The sequence below is a fragment of the Etheostoma cragini genome, chromosome 13, assembly GCF_013103735.1.
Source record: "Etheostoma cragini isolate CJK2018 chromosome 13, CSU_Ecrag_1.0, whole genome shotgun sequence".
Lineage (NCBI taxonomy): Eukaryota > Metazoa > Chordata > Actinopteri > Perciformes > Percidae > Etheostoma > Etheostoma cragini.
The window spans coordinates 22,179,215-22,199,335 of record NC_048419.1 but is presented as its reverse complement, the minus strand read 5'-3'; the positions used below and the strand labels follow the sequence as shown (position 1 = coordinate 22,199,335).

Sequence of the window (20,121 nt, the reverse complement as noted above, 5' to 3'; positions counted from 1 at the left end):
ATCACAATATCGATATAATACCGATATGTTGCCCAGCTCTAGGTTCTGGCATGAGTCCCACAGGCAGGGTATTGTTTGTCGACAATAATAACCTCTCCTTTAAAGTTTAAACAGAAACAATAGAGCAACACTGATCTGGCCCAAGGCCTGGTGTACTGCAAGTTAGTAAAACAAAGGCTCCAAAGTTTGAACATAAACAAAAAAGAAATCACTGTGTTGTTTGCATCCTTTGCTTTGTCTCTCCCTTGGATACCTGCTTAGAGCTGCGACCATGGAGTCGTCCTCTGATGAAGAAGAGGGGTGCACCTTCATCCAAGTCCTGAGTGAGAAATACAACCCAGAGAATTTCCCCTATGGCCAAGGAGTAGTGGTAATGCCCAGCCCACCAGGGTCCCCTGTCAAAGGTGAGAGATGAATTATGTCAGATTTATGGTCACCAGTAATGGCCGTGCTAAGTGAGCACTGAAATCACCTCAGTCTTTTCATTTTCATGTCAAAAGCACAAATTAAAGTGTAAACCATGTGTGTTCTTAAAAGCTAAGTTAAGTTTGTCTGTTTGCAGGTCGCCTGTTCTTGCCCAGTATGCTGGTTCTGAGTGACGCTGGAATCAGAAAAGCCGGTGACAGGTCAGACATTGCAGCTTTCTGTGCCCATGTGCTAGAGCTGGATCTGTCCCACAATCAACTTAACGACTGGGCGGAGGTAGGTGTCCTTTAAAGACTTGGTGCTTAGAAATCCTACGTAGAGTTGTATTTATTGTAGTAAGTATTCTCGACATTCCACTTCCGGGATTGCTCCAGTGCCGCAGGAAATTCCGCCTGATGTATTTTGCCAAAGTCTGTTTCCTTTTCCTTTCTTTTTATTGGAATTTTAAACTCTGGTGGATTTCTGAGGACTATGGTTAACTTCTCAGATCTCTGCCGGGTAAATCCAGACACCAAGCAAGACTATCTGTCCAGTCTGAGTTTACTATTGCCCAACTAAAACAACCTTTGAACGTGCACATGTTCCACCAATAATGAGGGTCTGTGCAGAGCTTAGCGTCGCCCCTGACAATTGTGATTGGTTTAAAGAAATGCCAATAAACCAAGCATGTTTTTCTCCCATCCCAGAATGCTGTGTGGACTAGACCCTCCTCCGCACTGTGGAGGGTGGTCTGGCAAAGCGAGACTATACTTATAGTATTATTTCTCAAAAGTAGAACTACTCCAGAGACATAAGTTATGTCATGTACTTGTTTTTATGCTGTCCACAACTGCTCTAATTTAAGACACCCTTCTTTGTGGCATTAACATTATCCCTTTTATTAGTTACACCTGTAGTTTTCCTGCTAATAAGTCATAATACCTACGGTGAGAAAGGACTACGTTAGCTTAATGTTAATATATATCTACAGTATGACATTATGTGACCAGACCTATCTCCACAGTGCTGCGTAGCAGGGTCTGGCCCCTCTACGCAGACTCCTGGGTTGGAGAAAAAATGGTCTCTGTATCTATGTTAATCTTTACAATCATTTCCTAAGAGAACCAAGCAGGCCTGCCTTGTTGTCTAAATTTTCTTAAAACATGCCAATTTAAGCTTGTATAGTTAGCTTGCTAGCCCGGAGGTTCCGGTTACTGTTCCTCCAAGCAACTGAAGTTTAGAACATAAAACACAGAAAGCGGAAAGTGAGGGACATCCGGCAGAGCTATCTTGTAAATGAACTGTCGTCGATCCAGACTTTCTGACTTGAGTATGAGACGCCTATCATGTTGGATGCTGATGAAAGCCATTCCAAATGCAGTTAAAGGTTTAGGCAGATAATGTGAATTGCATCAGGTCATATTGCCAGAGAAATGTTTAACAAAATAAAAGTTATATGTATGTATTTACCTAATGTTCTCTTTTGTGTTTATTTTTAACTATTGATGTTTTTGGGTTAACAGATCTCAACCATTGTTTCCAACATCCCCCACTTGGAATTCCTCAATCTGAGCATGAACCCTCTGAGCGGCGTAGAGCTGGAGCCCAGCATGGCTGAGGTGTTCTCCAGGGTCCGACAACTTGTCCTCATTAACACACAAATCAGCTGGGACACTGTGCACACACTCACACAACAAGCACAAGAGTAAGTGATGAAACATCTTAATGTGGCTTGTGGTTGCACAGTTAATGGAATGACTGTGAAGTGAGGAAAGACAAGTATACACAGCAGATGTCTTTCCTTGTTTATTAAAAAAAGTATAATGGTGATCATGCCAAAGATAGTAATACACAGTAGTTTGTTTTTTGAGTCAAACCTACATAACACCGCTCTGTTGCTGTAAATACTCACTAGAGCAACCAATGCAGCTGAAAATAGTTGCAAACAAATACACAACGTACTGCTGTTTCGTGTTCACACCAGCCTTGTTTAGTCTGGTTGTACTTATCCTGGGAGTGTTTACCCTCTTGATGTGGTTTGAAATCAAACTCCGGTGACGACCAACAACAACGGCTCTCTGCTCTGCCTTTAAGCGGTGGTCTCGGGCCGCTGTCAAGTGAACTCTGGAGCGGTTCATTTTTGGTGTGACACCATTTGAACTAATCACAGGAAGCATACAGTTTGTGTGTCATTTTATGGATTTAAATGGGATACTTGTTTTGGTGACTGGTTAACTGGTAGCTTATTATCTTATTAGAGCCAGCCGTCTTCTGTGATAAGATCGTCCGATGGCAGAGTGTCTTCCTCACAATCCCTGAATTATTTACAGCATCTAAAACCCGCAGTCTTACGAGACATACGTATGCGCAATGCTCTCAGGGACTTTGTCTTCCCCACAGGATTCTGAGCTCGCCATGCAGCTCACGGAGAGCACCTGACTCCAGCTAGGAGACAATCGCATCACAAGACTATGAAAGCATATAGCCTATTTATAGTTTAAATAAATATAAGTGACAGAAATGCATATTCCTGATCAAGACCAACATGGACGTAACCTGATGGTGCTGCACGATTTCTGGGTAGAAATTGTGAGGGTTTTGTTGCCTTTTTACACTACAACTGCACAAGCAAAAATCTAATTCTAACCACCATGGCTTTTCTTTAAATATTTTGGACCTGTGAATGTTAACCGGCCACTTGAAAAATGTAAACAATGTATTATCCTAGCATTGGTCTGATTCAGAAAACAGACCTTTAAGTGTGAACCCACCCTAAATAATGTTTGCTGATACCTGCTGAGGCCAGATGTAGGAAATAACTTTTTAAAGATTTACATTTTCACCAGGAACCAATGGTCTTGGGACTGGGTGCCATAGATGGGGTTGGACATTGAGAAAGTACCGAAAGATGGATTTACATATTGTTGTTTTTTGTCTATAGAATAACAGCATCCTTAACACAAAGCCTTAATAAAGGGATTCAGTCTCAACAGATTAAACATATACGCTCAAAAAAATGCCCTGAAAAGATGTTTTTATTGTACCTTCTTTAATATTTCTCAAATGTAACCGATTCACCTCATCATCCAGGCTGGAGGAGCTTTTCCTATGCCTGAACGGCTACAACACCGTGTCAGAATGCCAGGCGTCCTGTCCGTCACTACGCCTGCTGCAGATTACAGACAACCAGCTGAAGGAATGGGCAGAAGTGAGGAAGTTAGGGCAGATGTACCCGAGTCTAAAAACACTGATTCTGGCCAATAACAGTGTGGACTCTGTGAGTGACACTCGGGAAACACTGGAGCAGCTCTTCCCCAACCTCCGCACCATCAACCTCAACAACTCAGGTCTGAGATGGGCGATGAAGGCTGTGTACATTTTCATCTATCCATGATCAATATTCAGTACATGTTGTTAACTAAATACTTTCTGCAGGCCTTAAACTCTGATATTGTCTTCTTCAGGGCTTAGTAAATGGGCAGACATTGAAAGGCTGGCTTTCTTCCCTAAGCTAGAGGAAGTAAAAGCAAAGGGGATTCCTTTACTGCAGCCTTACACCACCCACGAGAGACGTTGCCTCCTTTTAGCACAGTGAGTCTGATCCTACACACACACACACACACACACACACACACACACACACACACACACACACACACACACACATATCAAATCCTTTTACCCCTAAACATGCAGGATAGCATGTTTGCTTATTTACTATCTAATCTTAATATTGATGTCCCTGCCTGCAGATTGCCATCTGTAGTGTTGCTGAATGGAAGTGCAGTGTCTGATGGAGAGAGAGAGGATGCTGAGAGGCTTTTCATCCGGTACTACCAGGACTGCCCAGAACAGGAACTTGCTGAGAGGTACTCAGCCATACAATATACTTGTATCATATACACAAACATATTTATCACTTTTCTCATAGTTTTAAAAGAGGGCACCTTTATTGATGGCTGAGGTGTTTTTCAGGTGTTTACACTCTTAAATGTTACTTGTTCACAAAAAAAGAGTGTATTTTCATGTTAATCACCATTTAGGTATGCGTTAATGCAACATTAAGGTGTGGATCTATTTCCTGATATAAAATAATGTCAAATAATTTCTAATCATTTTAATAGTCCACTATATCTTTAAATAACAAATCTTTGTTTGTTGCATTATTAATGTTCTTAATATTGAATACAAAGCCTTTAATGCCATGGTACATAACACATAACATTAGTTGTTTTCATAGTTCATATAAATCAGATGCCTGATTATGTCGCACCATGCACGGCACAAGGATTTCGATTTTATCTGGGCATTTTGATTAGAGAAGTCAGTACTCCTTGTTTTCTGATGGTTTGAACTGGTAATTTCGCTAAAACAGAGATGACTGATATCTTATTGTAGAAGGCGACTAGCTTGTCTGATTTGATTCTGACAATTTTGTTGTAGTAAAAATCTCAATTTGTGCAATGACACATAGTATCATATCTTTCATGTTGATGATCTGTCAAGTATATTGATCATGGACTATGCAGTCTATGATGTTGATTCATTGCAGGGACAGAGAGTACTCGGTGAAATAGATTGACTTTTTACAAGAGAGTGAGTGGCGCGGCGCATTGCGCTGTGAATTTATCAGCTTGTCCCAACAGGTTATGCTTTCAAGATAATTTAGAGACAATCAAGTCAGGCAGGTATTATGGACCCAGTAGACTCAGTAGGAAAGGCATTTGCAGCTATGAAGTTAGACAATGACCGCATCTGCACTTTGAGCTGTTGACACATGCATTCTGCACAACTGGAAACCGACGGGTTACTATAGCCAACGTAGAACACCGGGCGAAAGACTGATGTCAGATGTGTCTTTGGTTTAAACAACGAAGGCGTTTTTGGGGATTAAAAACGCTAAAAAGTGAAACCCCCCCTCCAGAGTGGAAATCTTAAAAATGCTTTTACCGTCACGTTTCCGTCTAAAGGGTAAAAACCCAAAAGTCTGAAGGCTCTCTATGTGGAGAGAGATGAGAAAAAGGTGTTCGGGTAGTCTGTTACGGAGTAGGCTACAGAAATTATAGGCTCTTGTTATCTAAAAGATTTTTAATGTAATGGCTCAATATTGAAAAGATTTTGACAATGCAGATAAGGTTGTTATAGTTTGATGACCATATGTAGGCTATTTATTTGAGCCAGAGTAGGCTACAACATTATTGATGAAGAGAAAGAGAGAGAGAGCGAGAGGGTCTCTTCTGCCCGCTGCCTCTCGCTCTCAAGCAGCAGCTGAAGGACTGCGAAGCTCAGAACATTGGTAATGCTCCCGTGGGTGCTGTGCTGTGGCTTATTGCTGTGTCTGTCATCATCAGATAGACATGCAACCCCACCTCCTCATCTTTCCAGACAAAATTGTCAGCTTTTGCTGTTTGCTTTGCCATGTTATGGTTTTGTGCTACTAGTAGGGCTGCACGAATTTGATCAAAATTTTTATCACGATTATTTTGATCACGATTATTCTCCCGATAATTTGTTGATTTTAACCAAAACAAATTTTATCGTCACATAGGCTATTTATAACTGCGAGAAGGAGTTTGATGGACGCTACTCACAGAGAGACGGCTGACTCATTATGAACGGGTCCAGCACGGGTCGAACGGCGGATACACACGTCATGTGTTTGAAATGTCTGTATTGTCACTGTGCTGCATATTTATGAACTATGATATTCCGGCCATGGGTCACATATCTGGCCCAGGTCCAGCAGCTCCGTCTCACACGCTATTCTCTACCAACTGAAGTTAGCTGTATTCAATAACTTCTTCTGTGTTCTTTGCCGTGGCGACCGCGATAGCAGAGTTACCCGCGGAAACACTGGTACAAATACAAGTTTGCCCCTCATACTTAACAATATACAGCTGTGTTAATAAAAATTAAAACTATAGACAGATGTCAGAAGTGTGGACCGGCCCGCTGTGTGGCCGGGCTTTGCGAAGCGTAATACGAGAGAGAGTAGAGGAGAGATCCAACACAGGCACGGCTTTACAGACGAAATGGGTCATGTAACGCAAAATTAAACCTTATCCATATAACAACACTGCAGCGGATGCGAGGACATTAGCATCGGTGCGTCCTAGAGGAGCTAACAGACGCTAACTACCACTGACTAGCACTGGTCACTGCTGTTGTCTGAAAACAACAGACGGGACAAAATGTTGCGTTTACTGGTAAACCTTGAGACCGACATATAACCGACTGCTATATGTTGAGTTTTCCTCCCGTTACTCTGTCCTCTGTGACTGTCTACATCGAGAAACTAAACTGCACGGGGTGCAGTGAACAACTGACTGGCACATGATCTGAGAGGGGTTACGGAGCGGTAGATTGGCTATGCAAAAAAAACGGAGCGTTCTATGAAATGACGCTTTGAAAAATGAATTGCTCAATCACGCAAATTTGATCATGGGAAGTCAAAATCGTGATCGCGATTAAAATTTGATTAATTGTGCAGCCCTAGCTACTAGGTAGAGAATTAGAAGGAAGGTTGCACGCTGGAGCGCGGACTTGGTGAAGTTGTGTTGCAGTGCTTTGAACTACCTCCTAGCCCTCTGGAGTGCATACTTTGCACGCACATTCCACCTCCCCCCAAAAAGAAATGCTTGTCTAAACGCAAAATAAAAAGTTATACTGTAACGCGACTTTAGCGTTTTTTCTTCAGATTGTTTCCATATAATTATAGCCTGAATAAATACGCACAGGTGACATATTTATTTACTACTCTCACAGAAACATGGGCTTATTTCTTTCTTTGACTTTTGGTATTCTTAATATGATAATTCATAAACAACATGAAAAAACTCTGCTCAGTGTAGGCTAACAAAAAGTGAACCACACTCACACGCTCTACACACCCAACCACTTGCTCCCTTCCCACACACAGACACACATGAATAATTAAAAATTAAAGCCAAGAAAATATATACGTTTGTCTGTTCATTTAGGATGGGCCGGTTGTACAAGGCCCGTCAGGCCCGCCTACAACATATCAACACTTGCTCGCGCTGAGATGAATAATACCTCTGTAAACCCCTCATAAAGATCTAATATTTGGAAAGCCCTCCTCGGACTGACAGCAATCAAATAATTGCACGTTCTTCACTACTACATTCCACTTAACCTCAGCAGAATGTTGGAGAAGGATTTGTGAAGGAAGGTGTAGTCTCTGACTGGGGGAAACTAACCTTTGGAAGACAATGCCACCAGTCTCTCCCTGCTCAATGAGTCCTTTGTGCTGGGAATTCTCTGATTGGAAAAGTGATACACAAGGTAGCAGGTTGATTTTTCTTTTTCTTTTTTTTCTTCTTTTTTTTCCCTTTTTTTTTGTATGTATACACCTACTCTGTCTACCTCAAACCCTTAAGTTGAAAGATTGATTTGTTTTCTGATGCCAGTGGAGCTGGAATAGATCTCCTGGCTATGAATTGTCCTACTAATTATGGCAAAGAGAAAGTGTTATTGTTTTATGCATATTTTAAGCCATGTCACACATAGAATAATCTCTATCAAACTTCGCTGCAACCATCCAAAAGCCTTTGGACATGTTAATTTGACCAAATTCCATGTAAACGTCTCATGTATTTGTGGTGTAAGTCCAAGGTTAGGGATCACCATGACTGGATGGGGGTGTTAAGGGGGTGTCGGACACGCTCGGTAAGCAGTGAACACACCGCTATCCCATTTCCTTTCGGATGGGTCTGTGGCCTTGCTACCCTGAGAGATCAGAGCGCTGCAGGGTGGGTCACAGCCTCTCAGGTGAACACATCTGACACAGCCTTGCTTTGAGTAACTATAAACGCAGCTCAAACCATAAATCAAACTGGTAGACCCTGATTTATCCCAATAACTCGAAAGATGTACAGAGAATTGTGGAAATAGTCTGGAAAAAGAGTAAGGGTTTGTGGGTCTAGGAAACAGAAATATAAAGAAAGAAATGTGTTTGCTGGACAGGAAGGATTAGTTGCAGGGAAAGAATGAAAGAGAGGACTGGATTGAAAAAGAAATCTGAGAGTCTGAATCTCAAGTAGAATAAGTAGTGAGAGACTGAAAGGGAATGGACTGGGAACACGTTTGATATTGTGGGCCTGTCTGGGAGGAAAACTTTTTATGGAGGTCATCCTTCAACTAGAGGACCGTAGAAATAAGAGAATGTGATCGGATTAAATGCTATCATGGAAAAAAGAGAAGTTGGCTAAGATCTGGGCTACATAATGTCTGTATCCGCTCCAAAACCTGCTACCTTTTTGTCCATTATCAAAGAATGCTGGAAAAGACTGTGAAATACTGACTTGTTATGTACATGCTAACCATCTTAACTGAAGCCTTTTTAGCTAAATGGCTTCTTTTAGAATGGCACTTTGTGCACTGTGGCCTTAGAGCAGAGTTCCCAGGGTGGACCACAAGTTTTGGCCAGAAAACCCCAGGCCAGGGGGATTGGCTTTGTAGGGGAGTTTTGGGGAGGGAAGGGAAATTGCTTTGATTGGCCCAGCTGTTACAGTAGCTTTGAAAGCCCAGGCCTTTTCTCCGGGATTTTATTTAATCGTTCCTCGGTCCTTATCTCAAACACGCATTCCCTTGAGGTGGCTGTGAGCTTTCTCACGGCAAGCAAGAGGCAGAGACCTCAGTGTTTCTCTGCCGCTTAAACACACACACGGTACTTTCCAATTTACCTGTTCTTATGCTCTTTTTTAATTTGCTCATGACACAGTGGAGTGGAGACACGCAACATTCTAGGAAAAATCTGAAATACAGCACCAAACATTGGCAGAGGTGGAGAAATTGGCACAAAAAAAAAGGAGATGCAATAATGGCTGACGGGATGAGAGCGTAACATTGGCTTTGCATCTTCTATGGTAGATAAGACATGTTCTTCCCCTGACCGTCAGCACTTTGACTACATTGAAAGCGTAGCGTCACCGTTCGCAGAGCGGTTGTGCCACTGAGTGTTTTTGTTTTTTAACTGGCTTCACCTGCTGCGCACACAAAGCATATAATTGTGTGCGTCATAGCGACGTGCCTTGGGATTTTTTTTTGTTTGTTCAGTTTTTGGAGCCGACACAGCACTGTGAAAATTCAATCTCCTATCAGCAGTTATCTAAGGATGCAGGTGACAGGAAACAATAAATTAAACCTGAAACTCTTAAAATCAAACTGCCAATACTCTCTATAAGTCGTTTCTTTTGTATCTGTAGTTTGATAAAAAAAAAAAAGTATGATCCATTTCTGTGTAAACACACCGTGTTAAAAATATGAATAGATGACTGTCCTATTTTTAGGCTTGTAGAGCGGATCTCCGCGTAGCATAAGCACCACTACACGCTGCTCTGGTGTCTGGGAAAGCCAGTTTCATTGATTATAGTGAAAGCGTTGTGTTTAAACATCTGCTCTACATACGATGTAGAGTAGAGTGCATGATCACATTATAGCCCAACTTTAACACAGAAACACACAATGACTCTCAAGGACATAAATGTGCTTCTACTATAGGGACCGTCAGGGACACTCTGTCTTTCCGGCGAGAGTCTGACAGTAGCCTCTCGTGGTTTGGTAGCTCTGACAATCAGATCCCAGGGTCTAGTTACTCTTCATCTTCACAGTATTCCTATACTCTCCCACTTTGATTTAAAAAATAGGCTTCATTTTATTAAAAAAAAAAAAAAGCTAAACCATTTAGTGATCTGACATGCTTCCTCCCAGGTACCACATCCTTGTATCCAAGTATGGTCAGTTGGCCCCGCTGGCGGAGGTGGACCTGAGCCCCCGCAGCACCATGGTGGATATTCGCTGGGGTGACAGGGTGGAGACCGTCAGCCTTCGTCTGGAGCAGACGGTGGGCGACCTGAAGAAACACCTTCGAGCTCTGCTGCAGCTGCCCACCAATGGCATCAGGCTCTTCTACATGGACAGGGAGATGTGTTCGGTCCTGGGACCTGAGGAGCTGAAGTGCAACAGCCGCGCCCTCCATTCCTACCGAATCCGAGATGGGGATGAGATTGAAGTTGTGCCCAAAGTTAAAAGTCGCTGCAGCTCCTCAGATCTTTAAGTTCAGGGGCTCTCTGATTTTGGATGAATGGGACTTTAGGAATTCTAGATGAACACTTACTTGATACTAAGCTTCGACTTGAGCCTTTTTTTTTTTTTTGATTAAAAGAAAAGGTGATATATTTCAGCCCTGAATGTAAAGGTGTTTGCTGTCTACCATATTGAACAGGTATATACTATTCTATAGTATGTTTGCACATAGGAGTTCCACATTCACAAAGCGTGTATCCTAAGTTGCACATTTCTGTGCTTTAGTTATTTAAGATAAAACTGCAGTTCAATGCACATATTGCACATTTAGGAACTAAAACTATTTTATGTGTTTAAAGGTCTGATTTAGATTTGAGATTTTAGGATGAAAATGTTCAACCTTGCTTTGACCATGCATGGGACTTAGTCGCATTTATGCAAGTAAAAGATTAATTGAAATTGGCTGACACAAAATATATAATAGACACAAGTTCTGAGAAAATTGGATTTTAAAAATACCAACTGCTTTGTACATTCTGACTAAGCTGGCTTTTCTGCACCAGAATCAGCAGCTCTTCGATGTTTTTTAGCAAGTACGATTACTTTGAGGCCTGTACTCTGGAACAGTGTCCTCTGGCAGCAGGGAACACTGTAAGGTTTTATGCCTGGGAGTAAAGAGTTTGGGTGAAAATAATTCTAACCCAATTACTCATTAAAAGCCAACAATGGCAAACATTGAACCTTTAGCATACAGCAATGATTGCAGCCAAGCTGACATGCACAAAGTCTTTACAAGCGTTTCAATTTCTGCATGTTGGTATCGCCAAGGTTGTCTAACCTGGGTGCAGTCTGCATTTGCTTCACATACAAAAAGAGAACGTAAGGCTGTGCTTCAGTAACTCAAATCTTTACCGGTTTCTTCCTGTCACTCAGATCACTCTCTTTCCACATGATTCTTGATAGCAGTGAAAATGCTCTGGCATAACCCCTGACCCGAAATCACAAATGCAGTGTGTTGGGAATAACACAGAGCACATGGCTGCTGCTCAGCCCTGGCAGAAAGATGAGACACGTCTGAGGTGATCTTGGGTCTGGGACAGAAAAGAAGGAGCGTAAATGCTCAAGTTACTGCAAGTCTTCTGGCTCTCCTGCCCATGAATGGAGCAGCTCTCTCAACCTGCAGAGGCAGCTGAGAAACGTGGAGGCCCAGTCTGTATGGTAACCACACACCAGTTGCTGTGTCACGGACACTTCCGCTGCATTTAGGTTAAAATGGGTTCAAGCGAAAGGCTCTTGCCCTTCACCCATTCACCTCAGTCTCTCTTTTACATCCGTTTTACAAACCTGACTCTTCTAGTGTGTGCTGTTTCACAAGGAACATTGTTGTGTACTTCTCATTGGTTCTTATTAGCATAGTTGGTTTTTAAAATCAAAGAATAGATATAACAACACATTCCCACCTACTGGAAACTGACAGTATTTTCTACTGCAGGACCTAAACCCATAAACATTTAAAAACCTTGTGAGGCTTAGGTACTAGGTTTTCCCTTGTTTCTCCTTCTGCGGCGACCGCCCTCTAATTGGCTTCCTTTCCTCAGAAGCTAATGAGAGCCTGGACCTAATGAGAGCCATTTGTCCAGCAAGTGTTCAGCTTTATTTTTTTTTCTTAAGTATGTGTTCATGTTAAAACAGACACAGTGGTAAATAGTAGTTCTTGTCGGTATGTTTGTTGTAGTTGTACTTCTTGTGATTTGATGATACATCTACTTGATGAATAGGGAGCAGCAGTTCTGCTGGCATCCCCTGAAATTACCTGGAAGTTGTCTTTAGGATCACCAACTGAGGGCCAACTAGCCACTGGACGACAACCCGGGATCTCCTTGCTCATTGTGGTGGCCAAGAAATTGTAAATACTAACGCATAGACTGTTTAAAAGAGTTTTTATAGCTTCATACAAAGAGTCACTTGGATTTCCTTTCATAGTCCAAAACTCTAAAACAAATTATGTGTTGTCAATGTTTTCCTTTCTTTTGCTCAATGAATGCTGGGATACCTTTCTAGCCTACCTGACTCTGAATAGCTCTGACATTTCACCCTGTTTACTGCATGTATGCAGTGTAAATTTGGCCATGTGTCGTGCTTTTGTTGATGAAAAGGTGATGAGAACGTATTACTAAAAATCAGAAAGGTCTTACACACAGGCCATTTTTGTTGGAGGGCAAAGCAATTTATGTTTGAAATTCCGTTAAGGTTGAAGTGAGCTGCCAATATAAATATTTTCTCTTGAACACATTTATACCAATTTTAAAGGGTTTAGACGTGCGTTACCATAAGTTTTAGAAGATGTGTTGAGATGCTATCATTGTGTGGCAGCCTTACATTGCCATCATCGCTCCTTTCTGTGTAGTAGATAACTGGAGGTCTCCTCTGGGTTTTTCTGTCTTGACTCATATGCATTATACCATATTATGATTGAGTGCTTACATGGGAAGAGTGTAAAGCAGTTTGTTTCTGAAGGGATATTGTGGTAAATTAGTGGTTTGCATATTCTGGTATTTGTTGATATATTTGATTGAAAATGTATGAGATGTGTCATTTCAGGGAAACAGTGTTGTTTATGGCCATTTGTAATTTTGACACCTTTTTTGACATTTTAAAATATCTGTGCTCCTTCCATCTTCCCTTTTCTCATTTTAATACAAAATTCAAAGATTTACAGATTTAAAAATCTGAAAGATAGTTGCTAATCTGTAATACTGTTTGCCTTGTGCTGTTTAGTATATGGTGTTTTAATTTAAACCACATTTGCTCTTTGTCGTTTCTTAAATGCGTATCATGATATTTAATGGTAAATTCTTTCTTGAGATCATATTACAATTTCTACACCTGCACTGTGCTATGAAGCTTTCACTTCTCTTTAACAAATAAATTCTAATTATTTCATTCAGCTATACTTGCATGATGTGCTCTCCTGTTACATATATCAAACGCACCTTTTGCCATTTTTGTGATCTTCTGACACCCAGAGGTGCTCCTCTTACTCTTTTGCTCAGCAGTTCCCTCTTCTGCAGCTGGCCTTTGTATTTTAATATTATTTTTCATTCCTCACACAACAACTTCTGTCACTTTTCACAACCATGGGCTTTTTGTTAAAAATAATCTGTGATTTTCTGTAGGAGTATAAACTGAATCCATAAGTCTCTAAATCAAACTCACATCCACTTTGATTCATTTCGGTTGAACACTTTTTTTAATGTACTTAGTATTAAGTACATTAAGTAGGGAAGTATTTATCAGATGTCAGTGCTAAATAAAAGATCAAATTGACTGAAGTCATTATTTTGTTAATCCTCTGGGGAATACAGATGGGGCGATCCCAGATATTCCGCTAGAGTTAATGTGTCGTAGAGACTAACGACCTAACTGACATCTTTATCCATAACTTATACAGGACAATAAAAACTTAAAAAATGCATCCCTGTCTAACAGTGTATAACAAGTCTCTGAGCTAGGGTCCAAGTCAAGTCTTAAGGCTTACAGATGTAGTCCACGTATTTGCATTCAACACTTCTTTTGTTTGGGCCTTCTATGACGTTTTTAAAGCTTATGATAAATGGTTTGTTACGTAGGTAGGTTGTAGGTCACGCAGGGAGGGGAATAATGTTCAGCTGATCATGCGTTTTCTAAAAAAGATTATTTAAGAGTTGCACATCAGTTTTTTTAAATGATTTTTGGTGGCATTTTTAGGCCTGTTTTGACAGGACAGCTGAAGACATGAAAAAAGATGAGAGAGATAGGGGAATGACATGCAGCAAAGGGTTGCAAGTTGGAGTCGAACCCAGGCCCGCTCAGTCAAGGTAAACCTCTAAATATGGCCCAATCTATCAAATGAGCTATCTTGGCACCCAAGTCTCAAGTCAGGTCTGAAGTCACTGTACGTGCAACTTGAGTCTGAGTCTCTGACTCAAATCCCATCTCTGCTGTATAATTCCTAAACCGGGTCCTATTTAATTAGTAAACCAATACAGAATATTGTTTAAAAGCTTAAATGTTAAAAACTGTAGACCATTTTAATATCCTGATAGACGAGGTATGGAGCGCCATCACTCATGTTACCGGGCGAATGTACACGTGCTCGACATGCACAGCTCTGTTTCACAGGCTAAATGCTTGGCCGTGGAGAAGATGTGATTCCGCAGATCTTCTCTCTTTCTGGCAGGCGTGTGTTGGTCAAGCTGCAAAGAGTCCATTCCATACGTGTCAGGCGGTGTTGTGTTTCTGGGGCATTCCCTCTATTTTCCCCCGCCACCTCTTCCAGCAGCATGGCTCTAATCCTGTGTGGGATATCTATGCCACACACCCCCACCAGCCCACTACACACCCTCACCAGCAGGGCTCCCTTCACAGAGTTGAAGAGTTAAGGAGGCACAAAAGTGTTTCAAAGGACCAGCTCCTGAACATAGATGAATTACATAATTAAATTATTAACTTGAAAATCCAAAATTCTCAAATTCCCCTTGAATAAACTACTGAAGTCTTTCAGTTTCAGTCTTGCAGTTTTTTAAGGAACATTTACTTCCTCCATATTTGTAAATGCCTTGACGGTCGCTGTTAAAATGGATGAATCCCCACTTTCTAACGTATCTTTGATGATCCTCTGATTCCGTAGCATGTAGCGCGACCGTAGGGTTGACATTTCTTTGTGTTAATGAACTGTCTTGACAACTATTTCATAAACTGACATGAAATTTTAATGCAAATCTTCCTAATTCCCAGAGGATCAATCCTTATCCTCTCACTTTAAATTAGCGCCATCATCAACTAAAAAATGCAATTTGTCCGATGCTTTGGTTTGTAACCATATTCCTGCAAAACTGGCATTCCCATCAGCCTCCGCTCTACTTTTGGCATTTTTTTCCATTAATGGTACCTGTTCGCCTCAACTTGACCACAGTGCCCCGTCCTCCTTGTTTTCATTGCAGATGAGGCGAGCCGTGGCTGGTCGTCACAGCAGGAAACTGCCGTGACCTAACGCGACACACACACACGTTGAAGGTGTGTTGTTTTTGATTCTTAGTGTGTTGCCACAGCCAGAGGGCAAATTATTTTCTTATGAACTTGGAGGCAGTAAAAACTAAAACAAAACACTGGCTAAACCTTTTTCCGGTAAACAGGGTGTGTTTGTTCAGGACCCCAATATGTCGCCAGCAATGATGACCCAGTGATTAGTGATGATTCTCTCCGACCAATCAGTAGTCTGCAGGTTTTCACGTCACCTTTTCGTATCGCCTCAACTCATTTGGACTAACTAACGAGTGCAGCGTATTGCTAACAGATATGCTGCCATGTGAATAAGAAGGCTTTCCCAAAAGTCCCTGCAGTGTTAATGTAGACCCATAATCTCTCTCTGTTGTCATTTAGCTTGAAATGTCCACGAGGTTGAGGTGAGACTGAGGTTGGACGATGGATGTGGTTGTAATGTATAGATCGCACATAGCAATTTGCTGCATAACCAGGACCCTGCTGCACATTTGGTCTACTGATCTGCCCTTTATCTGCCCCAATGCGTTATGAAGTGGGATTGAGGGCAGGGGGGCTGAACAGGGTCTTTTGTGTGCCGAGGTGAAGGAGTCATTGGGGTAAGAAGCTTTGGGTTACTGGAAGGAGGTTCAGCATTGTGAATGGAAAGGAAGGAGAGGAGGGCAGGGCAGAGCCAACCGCTGGGCCTAAGGGTGGAATTAGAGTGGCCCACTCCACAGATTAGGTGACTGCTGAACAGAGCTCAGCGGGTATCCAGTCCAGGACCTTCTTTGTGAAGGTTAGGCTTGATGGATTCTCCACAACGTGTGATGCTGGATACTTTGACCCTGTTCCCACACGATGCCCTCCTGCTGCAAAGAAACATTTGATGTAATTTGTGTGTCTGTCTCTTGCAAACAATGTTAAAGGTGGTACGAGCTGCACCACCTGCTGGCATTTCAAGCCCCATTGATACTCCCAGCCACTCTCATTTCTAAGGAAGATAGTGCTATTTTGAAAAAAATATTTAATCCACAAAGACAAAACACAAATTTGACCAAGTTTTAACTTTTCCTGCTGCTGCCTCTGCTTCAGGAATCAAAACCCTTGGGTCAACTCTACTTTGCGCTGAGTTCCTTAACACTGCAGCATCATTGACATCCATTAGCATTTTCATTGTGTGGAGTTTCAGATGTTGAACTCTTAATAGGCTACAGCAAGTTGAGTGCAAGGCCCCAGGACCTTGCCAATTAGTGTGTTACTTAAAAGAGCAAAATGCTCTTATCTCTGCTTCAGTCAGCTTTTCAGCATCAACGGTGACATACATTGCTCTTTTAAAGAGCTGTTTGCATTGCCCCATCCATCAACCAGGTGAAGAAGATTTAAAAGGTCAGCAGTAATGCAGAAAGGACGGATGGGACTGATTGAGACTGCGCCTTAGAATGCTTCAAAAGAATGAAGTCATACAACAAGTCACCCAACCACTTCCAAAGGCATAGTACCTGTTAGGAACGGTCATAGACTAAGGTGGGGTGAGAAGTCTGTTGTTAACGGGGCGTTTACCTATGCTAAATAAGAGCAACGGGGACGAGCTTTCAATTTACGAAGACATTGGGATTCATCATTCTAAGAACCCACCTGCAAACAATTGTGCCGTTTAAGAACACGTCATGAATCAGACGTAGACTTTTCTTAGGGACCTCCTTCAGAAAATATTTAAGAGACAACTTTGGAAGTTATTGATGAATGAGGCCCATTGTTCCTAGTGAGTTGTTGTGAATGTCAGTGAATGGGAAAGCAAGAGTGAAAGTGCGAGAAATAAGGGGCACAAAAAATGTATTTAAACTGAAACGGTGGTGAGCAAGCGCACTGCTTTCATTTATTACCAGTTTAGGTTACATATGTGCTGCTGCTGATTGGGTGACATCTCTGACACACCCATCAAGTGATAGAAAACATAGCTCAGAGCTATCGCACAGTTTCAAACCGTTCCACACCGTTCATGTCGTTCAACCTGGAAACCGTACACACTGCTTAGAGACTGAACTTGCCCCTGGTCTCTCAACCCAACTCGAGCCTTCCCACTTCTTCATCCTCAACACAAACCCTACATCAGGAAGCTCCCCCGGCCCAGTAGGTCATCTGTTGATTTAAAAAAAAAAATTGAAGTCCCTCTTTGTACTACGTTCTCTTTCACAGTTTGGTTAAGGGTATGTGTCCATTTACTCAACAAGACGTGGGAGGTATGAAAGAAGCCTCCACAGAGAGCTGCGGAACTGCTTAATGGGAGCCCGGGGCCTGCCCTCAGTCCTGGAGCCTTTCACACATCTTGCTCTCTGCCTCTCCAATTACTTCCACTGTCCTTCTGCAACAAAGACCCAACTGACTGCCCTCTCCTTCCCAGACCCTATCAGTGTGGATCCACCTGAGATTTCCCCTCGCTATCTCCAGCATCTGTGGAAATAAAGTGTCTTGTGTAACCTTGTAAATGAGGCTGTTCCTAATTAAGAAAAAAGGGGGTACACAGAGAATCCAAAGTGACTTATGTTAATTCTGTAACTCTACCTAGCACTGAGCTTAAAAAGCAAGGTTTGAGACTGTGTGTGTGTGTGTGTGTGTGTGTGTGTGTGTGTTTCTGTTTTTTGTCCATAAATGGCCCAGAGTGAGACTGTACTGGTTTGGTGAGTTTGTGTGAACTGACTGAACTCAGTGCAGTTACAACTCAACTTTTTTAAGGTCCCAATCCAACGGTTGTCTCTATTTCTAAAACAAATAACTCAGTAACACCGCACATTTTTATAGAAATCATCACCAAATATTTTGAAGTCCTGCTTCATATACTGAGTGAAACATTAATAAGACCTTGGTATTCAAACAACATTGTTCCACAAAGATAAAGGCTACAGTGTTACCTCCAAATATTCCACCAAAGACATATTTTATCATCATTTGGCACTTTGCAGGTGTTAATGACAGATCCTGCCCAGAAGCCTCGACATTCATCCTGTATGAGAGCCTCTCTTTGTAAAAAAACATTCCTCTACTCCTGTATTTAAAACATGTCTGCAAGCAGTAATTCTCCTTTGGTTTTTGCACTGTCCTCCATCATTTCCACATTTGTGACCTCCCCTCTACACTTCTTACATATTGCTCCGTTTCCACTCCCTCTCTTCCTCGGATTCCCATGCTGTCCCTCCCCTCAACTTCTCTCTCCTCCCCACCAACCCCCCTCCCCAAACACTGATCTCAGATTAAGTTGAGCATTATCCCAGGTAAAAGTTTGCACCTGCTTCGTTAGGCAAAGCTCCCTCCACAGCTTCAACGGGTAGTTTTTCCTAAATCTCCATTTTTCTCCTGTGAGGACATCCCCATTTAAACACTCAAGATACAAAAACTTTTGGATTGTTGTTGCTTCTGCTTGTAATCCCGTGGAGCTGGAATTGGACAAGAGTTGCTTTTCTGTCTGGACATCCAGCTCCTGTACCCTCTTCCCTTTTCATCACTATCACCTGCCTCGTACTCCCTCCATCACCCCCACTGCTCTGTGGATGGTCCTCTGCTGGATGGGACACTGCTGTAAGGAGGTTGCCAGGTTGGACCATTGAGGTGCTAGATGTCCATCTTCTGAGGGCAGGTAAGTGCATCATTTCCTCCTCTACTCATCAGTGGTTTCTTTATTTATGACCTGACTGTGTGACCAAAAAAGCCTGAACTGTCCCCATTAGGCTTGTCACTTTTTGATGCTGCAAACTGATGCTCTGCCTTTATTTCAGTCATTTGGAGGTAATTTATGAACTGTGTAGGAAACATTATCTGCTATATAATCTGCTGTTGGTGATGTCACTATTGCTTCATGGTCTTATGGTGGGAAACAAGTGTTCCCAAGCTTCTTTTGTTTCATTTTAAAACAAAACTTCTACCTCAGAACCCTCATCACAGGCTATGGTTAATGTAGATACTGTATGAGCTTTGAGCAGCTCAACACAATAACCATTGTTCATTCTCACGTTATTTAATTTTACAGATTTTTTGAAAACTGAAAAAGTAAAGGTACCTAGTATGTTTTACAAAGAAAATAAAAAATGTAGAAAATTCATACAAATTAAACCTAACTTTGTGTTAGATGCATTTATTTTTTATTTTACCTTGAATCATCTTGTGGCCCTACAGATTTATCTTGGGACCCCCGCTTGGCTCCCAAACCCCAGGTTGGGTACCAGTGGTCTACTCTTGCAGGTACATTTCTACTAATAATAGTACTAAGACTAAAAAGTAGACAATTTACATGAATGTAATTGCTTAGCTTTTAACACTTCCAACAATTTTGACTTAACTAAGCATCAGATGAAACAAAAGAAGAAAAGTAAATGAAATAAATGAGCTTCAGAAAGGGAATTATCTTTTGATTAAGCATGTGGCTTACTGATACAGTAAGAGTTGTCTCTCTTTGAGCCTAACCCCAAAGATAAACAGGTTAAAGTGGCTTGTTCATCTTTTCAGTTCCAGGGGCTTTATCTTAATTGCCTCGCTAAAAGGCCCCAAGTTAATGCCAGTCAGATAAGATGGTGAGCTACAATAGTCAAAAGAGCAATTGTGGTAATCTTTCTGTTGACAATATATGATGAGTGGGCGATGACATTAGAGCAGACC

The 20,121-nt window shown here is 41.8% G+C and overlaps 1 protein-coding gene across 5 annotated transcripts in view; it reads left to right on the top strand.

Moving 5' to 3' along the window:
• tecta (tectorin alpha) overlaps window positions 1-20,121 on the top strand; it is a 49,271-nt gene that overhangs the window by 4,132 nt on the left and 25,018 nt on the right. For 3 of the 5 annotated variants that reach the window (XM_034889783.1, XM_034889784.1, XM_034889782.1), the window contains 7 exons: window positions 262-404; window positions 563-702; window positions 1,929-2,110; window positions 3,496-3,752; window positions 3,870-3,996; window positions 4,158-4,274; window positions 10,138-11,146. In XM_034889783.1, coding sequence (XP_034745674.1) covers window positions 272-404; window positions 563-702; window positions 1,929-2,110; window positions 3,496-3,752; window positions 3,870-3,996; window positions 4,158-4,274; window positions 10,138-10,483 — 1,302 coding nt within the window. In that variant the 5' untranslated portion in view covers window positions 262-271 and the 3' untranslated portion in view covers window positions 10,484-11,146. Of the gene's footprint in view, window positions 1-261; window positions 405-562; window positions 703-1,928; window positions 2,111-3,495; window positions 3,753-3,869; window positions 3,997-4,157; window positions 4,336-10,137; window positions 11,147-11,741; window positions 11,809-19,589; window positions 19,708-20,121 lie in introns of those variants that run through there. The other 2 variants (XM_034889785.1, XM_034889781.1) reach the window with 2 other exon arrangements.